The 6,172-nt window shown below is 49.3% G+C and overlaps 1 protein-coding gene across 1 annotated transcript; it reads left to right on the top strand.

Annotated features, from left to right (window-relative positions):
• The first annotated feature begins 1,980 nt into the window (after nucleotides 1-1,980).
• LOC111141927 (cystatin-9-like) lies at nucleotides 1,981-5,221 on the top strand. Its single transcript, XM_022494793.1, has 3 exons — nucleotides 1,981-2,326; nucleotides 4,068-4,181; nucleotides 5,086-5,221. Exons 1-3 carry the CDS (start codon nucleotides 2,087-2,089, stop codon nucleotides 5,173-5,175), a joined length of 444 nt encoding a protein of 147 aa, XP_022350501.1. The 5' UTR covers nucleotides 1,981-2,086; the 3' UTR covers nucleotides 5,176-5,221.
• The last annotated feature ends 951 nt before the right edge of the window (nucleotides 5,222-6,172 follow it).

Raw genomic sequence — 6,172 nt, 5'->3', positions numbered from 1 at the left:
TTATCCCATCTCTAAACATGCACAGTCATTCTTGGGCTAAAAACCACATCACTTAAGCTTCAGTATGTGTAAACTTAAAGCTATCTGAGAATGTATCTGAGAATGATAAGACCTCTTTCATTCCTTTCCTTTCCTTTTTTTTTTTATTTTTAATTTTTGTTTTGCTTAATGTGGGTTATTGAAGAGTGATTGACACAGAAAAGCTATAACATTTAATATCTACAACTGAGAGTTTGGAGATGAGTATACACCGATGAAACTATCCTACCATCATTACAAATAACACATCACAACCTGGTAGGATGGAGTCTGTTGGGGGACAATAAAATAGGGACCATGGAACTTTGCCTGAAGAGAAAAATCACAAACAACCATGGAGGATAAGACACAAGGATGCTCACATTCCCAATAATAAGGAGATGAAGTTCTTAGGGGATAGCATTAGCTGAGGGCACCTGGCAGGGTCTCCTATTGTAGGCAACTTAAGAACGGCAAAACTTGGGGTGGAGAGGTCCAGCTCCTGGGAAGGATGCCAGCTCTGAGGGCCTCTGTGCAATGAGGACATCCTGTCAGCTTCAAAGCAGCCTTCTTTCTGTCTGTAGGATCATCTATCTGGTCACTGATGCCCGGGGTCTGCAAATCCTGCACCAGGCATGGAGTTCCAACCCCTTCCCTGATCCAGTGTGGCCCCACAAACCATCCTCAGACCCACCCTGTGCCCTTCCTTTGAGTGACCTCTCCTGATGATTCAGCTGTAACTCCCCCCTCCCAAGCCCAGGGACTGTGCTCCCCAACATGTGGACCAGAGACCAGGACGATAAGCCTCCCCTGAGACGTGAAGTATCCAGAAACAGGTGAAGAGGCAAACTTGCCAGGCCTGCCAGACTGACTGGGTCAGAGTCCTGGCTGAGGGAAAGGCCCAGGGCTCTGGGTGTCCACAGGCCTTTCAGGGCATTCTGGTCCCCCTGAGTTCACAAGTAGCGGCATACAAGTACTGAAGCCTTTCACAGGCACAGAGCTGAAGACTTGTTTGGAAAGATGTGCTCCTTAGTCCTTCCAGAGCCCCATCTGCTCCTCCACATGGACATGGTGAGAGTCCCTCTCTAGAACCCAGACTCTGCACACAGGAAATTGTGTCCACTGAGCCTTGAGGACCTTCACCACGAGATGGCACTGATGCTCACCTAATGGTCACAGCTCAGCCATCCCTGGGAGCTCACTGGCTTTGCTCTGTCTGCTTCTCCCTCATTCCACCCTCTCTCTTCTAGAGCAAATTCTTATAAAGGGATCTATAGATCCAGTGTATGTCAAGGGTCACCCCTGCTGCAACACCTTTGGAGAGCTTGTGCTTACATCATCCTTCCAGGCCCCAGACTGAGCAAGTGGCAGCACATCCAGGGGCTGAGGAGTGCAAAAGGAGATGCAGTGAGCTCAGCTGGAAGCTCCTGGTTCCAAGACCCTGAATTTCCCTTTCCTGGCATCACCCCAAGGGCCAGTGAGCCTTCTCTGCTCCACTACTCAAGGGGGACTGGGGAGCTGAGAGGGACAAAGACACTTGGACTCATCAAGACCTCAATGCTCCTTCTTTCCAAAGATACCAGTTTTCTCTGTGTAGCTTACCTCTGTCTCCCCACAACTTGTCTCTCAGTCACTCATCGTTTTTGGCTATATCCTTATCTCCATGATCCTCACCCTACTGCTCTGCCGTGGGGTCAACCTTCCACTTCCATGTCTTGCTCTTGTATCCTTGTTTCAGCCTTGGATTCTGGGGCAACCAAATGAAGTCTCTCCCCACTAAGGAGCTGATAGGGATGTTATGGCTGGGGCTAGGCTACAAGGGATGCCTCCCTCCCATTGCTGGTTCTTTGCAACCCATTCTGCCTGGGCTTGTCTGGACAAGAAGCAATTATGCCACTTGGAATGGGAGGCAGGGTGACATGTGGGAAAGGACAGTGTGTAATAGCAGATATGATATCCAGAGGGAGGAATTGTTCTGAAGCTGATGGACTGGACCAATGCCCAGGGAGGCTTGGAGGGAGCTTGAGCTACAAGAAAAAAGGCAGTGGGTCTCCGGATTCCTGTAGCCATGCTGCACTTGCTGTTCAGGTGGGCTCTGCCCTGGGCCATGCTCCTGCTACTACTAGGTTCCCAGCTCCTGGTGACTCACAGCTGGATTTCCCAAGAGGAGAAAGACAGTTATGAACAAAGAGATATAGAACTTCATTTCCCTGCCACTGTGGAGTATGCCTTGCACATATTCAACCTACAGAGCAAGGACTCAATGGCCTACAGGCTGCTGAGCATCCTGAATTCCTGGAAGGAACAGGTAGGTGACCACATCTTCCTGCCTGATGACCTGAACTTGCTATAAAGTCAGGGTTGTGGGAGGAGGGGTCTTATCGTGGTATCTTGTTCACCGTCTGAAGTTCATAAAATACGGAAAGTACAACCTGTCCAGTTAGATTCAGTTTTATAAAATAAAAATGTGGAAATTTAAATACCTCAGACAAAATCTACTCTCATGTAAGGTATATTTTTAATCTCCATCATTTTATAACATTATGATGAATGACTCAAAATACAAACTATGAGGTGATAAAGATCCTGAGTAAGGAAAAGACCCACAGAAGACATAAGCTGAGGAAATATTCTAAGGAACAAGTACAAGGAGATAATTAGAAAACAGAGAGCAGACACCGAGAGAGAGGGAGGGAGAAGGGCCTGACTATCAGGGCAATAAGGATTCTCCTTCATCCAGATCAGCCCCTGTGACTTTGGGACCTCTTCTCTGGGCTCCCCCCTGTGGTCTCTACCTATGGTGACAGATGCTATTCTACACTCTTCCCAGACCTTGGTTCTCAATCCTAGAGCATTGATTGTCCTTGTAAAGGAGTGTCTGCAGAATGAGCCAGGAAGGCTGTTTTCACACAGCCTGCATCAGGATCATGTACAGTCTTGGGTGGGTGGGGGGGTAGGGTGTAGGTATGATTGTGTCAGTGAGTGTGTGTGTATATGTGAAAGTGTGAGTTGAGGGGTGTGTGTCACTTTGTGTGTCTCTGTGTGTACATGTGGATGTGAGTGAGTGTGTGTTAGTGTGTAGTGAGGTTGTGTTAGTATGTGTGCAAATGTGTTGGTGTGTGTGTGAAAGTGTGTGAATGTGTGTCTGAATGTGTCTGTGAGTGTGTGTGCATGTGTGCATGTGTTGGGCCTGACTCATTCCTTTCTCTCCCTCTGGACCTCTGCCCTGAGACCCTGAAGGAAGGATAATGGGAGCTCCACCCTGCACAGACTTCAGCCTCTGTGAACACTGCTGGGCCAGGTCCTGGCTGGTTCTACTGCTTGAGCTTTCTCCGAGCTCTGCTCTGGGCTCCTAGATTTGCACTCACAGATCTGCTCTGGGCTCCCTAGAGCTGCACTCACACTAAGTTAGGGTGTGGGGAGTATGGAGTGGAATGAGGAAGATAGAGTGGAGAAGAGTATAGAAAATTCCAGCTGTACTTTGTAATAGGACAAGAGGTATCTGGAAACCATAGTTGGTGTGTGTGTGTGTGTGTGTGTGTGTGTGTGTATGCTCAGCAGAACATGTGAGTGTTCCAGCAACACTGTAGGACATTTTCCTGTTCTTGGGCAGGTGAAAGGTGTGCCAATGGTGTCATAAATGACTCTCCTACTCTGGGGCTAACATTATTCAGCAAACTGTTGCAGAGCCAACACCCTCCCAGGCACTTGGCACCTGTCTCCTGAGAGTGCTGTTGTAGCTTCAGAAGCATGCTGGAAGTCAGGCTGGGTCTCCCTGGGGTATTTGGGGACATCATGCTGTGGGGTGAGATGTATAAATGGTGTGTGACTCAGCCGGCATCTATCCCTGGCCTCAACAACATCCTCAATCCTCTTTGCTCTGAATTCCCCAAGCTTGGCTTTACCCCCAACAAGCTGACCCAGGCCCGGAGACAGCTCCCTAGTGGAGGAGTGATTGGGGCTCTCCCTACACTGCGTGGATCAACATTAGTAGCTCCTCACAGGAACAGAGAAGCACATTGCCATTGTAATGTCTCCATGTACCACAGATAGAAGACATCCTGACATTCTCCATGGAGATAAAGCTTCGCAGAACTGAATGTGAGAAATTTGATGATGACATTGACAACTGTCCCTTTCAAGAAAGCCCAGAGCTGAACAATGTAAGACACACAGCAGATCCCTCAGGTCACACAGCTGAGGATGCAGCTTGGGACAGATGGGGAGATGGGGCAGATGACAGTGGCATTCCTAGTAACACAGATGAGTGAGGGAACTGCAGGCCCTGCCATGTCCACTGCTGGCACTGCAGCAGGAGCACAGCTGGGCCAGCCAGCCCCAAGATCCACTTGTATGCTCCTGGCCAATCTGGGAACCAACTCTGCCCACTCACTGCATTCCAGCTGCCTGTGCCCTGGGCCTCACTGATATCAGATTGCTCCTGGTCATGAGGATCCAAGTCTTCTGGATGGAAGAGACAGGATGTCTCTTCTCTGAACTTTACCCACCTCCCTTCCTGACCTCCAGGAATAGGGGCATGTTAGGGTAGCCTACAGCATCTTTGCCTCACTGACTATTTTGAAGTCCCCATTGGCCCTGTCAACAGTGTGAAGGAATGGGGCTTAAGGAAGGACCCACTGCCCTTTCTCCTATGCCTTGACCTGGGTCCCAGTGAACTACCAGCAACTAGTACAAGGAAAACAGTCAATGTGAACCCCAGCTCTGGGGCAATCCCACCTTGACCAGAGGCTCCTCTGAAATAGCACCCACTGGTAAAGAGTACCCCAATGCTGCACTAGGGGCATGGGTCACACTGGGTCAGTTTGAGTGTGCCCCTGGAGACCACAGACCAAGGTAAGGAGTATGACACATGTGCCCCTAAGGTCAGGACAGGTCCTAGGTCCAAAACTGGAAGGCCTTGGATGGCAGTACATCAGAGGACCACAGCCTGCATCCATAGCTGTTCACCTTGGGATGGGTGGTTGGGATGTGTCTTGTGTTTAAAGCTGGAGCCACTGCTTTCCAGTGTTCTTCACCCACCCTCCATTCTTGTGCTTGTTCCCTCAGACCATCACTTGCTTCTTCACCATCAGCACTGAGCCCTGGAGAACCAAGTTTGTACTCCGGAACAAGACCTGCTCGGAAGACTTCCTTTGATTGAAGCCATGCCCACCTGGCCTCTAGCTGTTCCTCTTCTGGACACGAGCATTTCTCTGTAGGAGGCAAAACAGGTTGTTCTCTTGCAAGTGTCTGGGTCTCACTTCTAGGCATTGTGGAAATTCCTCATTGTCCAATTTTTTCATGTAGAATAGATCATTAAACATCTGCATTTCAAGAAGCTTTGTGTGGCATGGTTCCAGAGAGCTGCACAGGTGAAGGACTGATCCCAGCAAGGCTGTAGGGTGGGCCCAGGGAAGTGGGTTCTCTTTCCTCTTGGACCTCTGGAGCCAGATTCAGGTGACACAGTCTGAAAGTACAAGGTACTTCTGAGCTGCTGTCTTAGGGTTCATGAGGGATCACTTTTGTCCCCAAAGTTCCAATGACCATGACTTGGCAGAGAACCCAAATTGCAGGGTGGACCAAGACAGACCCTCAGACATTCATGACATATGAGTACCCTGTCTTCAGCCGTTTGCTAACACCCATATCCTGGTCCACACAGCTGTAAGGATATGGGAAGGTCAGTATCCTCACCCACTGAGTGATCCAGCCACCACCAGTAGCAGTAGCAGCCAGTCTTGAAGCCTCAAAAATGTTCCATTAAGGCCTCCCCAACTTTTCACAAGAAGGCTGCATTTCTTGAATTCCTAGGAGACCCATGGACACTTACCACTTGAGAGGTACTGTTCTCCCAGATGCCATGAGACTCAGCCTGAATCTCCTAAAAGAGGATTGGCAAGCTTTTTCTGTAAGTAGAGTGTAACTGTTTTGGCCTCTGTGGGCCATATGGCCTTGTTCTCAGCTCCCTGACTTTGCTTTGGGAGTTCCACAATGTAAACACAAACATGAGTGCTGTGTTCCAGCAAGACTATTTACACAAGTAAGCAACTTCTCCATTTGGTCTTGGAGCTGTGGCTTCCCTCCCCAACTAGCTGTCCCTCTAATGCTCATGCAGCTCGACCACCCAGTACTTGACACTTTCCTCCACTGAAAG

This window comes from Enhydra lutris, unplaced genomic scaffold (assembly GCF_002288905.1).
Source record: "Enhydra lutris kenyoni isolate GAN:26980312 unplaced genomic scaffold, ASM228890v2 scaffoldscaffold6, whole genome shotgun sequence".
In the NCBI taxonomy this organism is placed as follows: domain Eukaryota; kingdom Metazoa; phylum Chordata; class Mammalia; order Carnivora; family Mustelidae; genus Enhydra; species Enhydra lutris.
The sequence above is the reverse complement of the archived record's forward strand: the minus strand, read 5'-3'. Positions and strand labels throughout refer to the sequence as shown.

Excerpts from the sequence above, each read along its gene's own strand:
- LOC111141927 (XM_022494793.1), top strand. The coding sequence starts at position 2,087 with ATGCTGCACTTGCTGTTCAGGTGGGCTCTGCCCTGGGCCATGCTCCTG. Across the intron at positions 2,327-4,067 it reads TGAATTCCTGGAAGGAACAG|ATAGAAGACATCCTGACATT; the intron begins GTAGGTGACCAC and ends CATGTACCACAG. Across the intron at positions 4,182-5,085 it reads AAAGCCCAGAGCTGAACAAT|ACCATCACTTGCTTCTTCAC; the intron begins GTAAGACACACA and ends TTGTTCCCTCAG.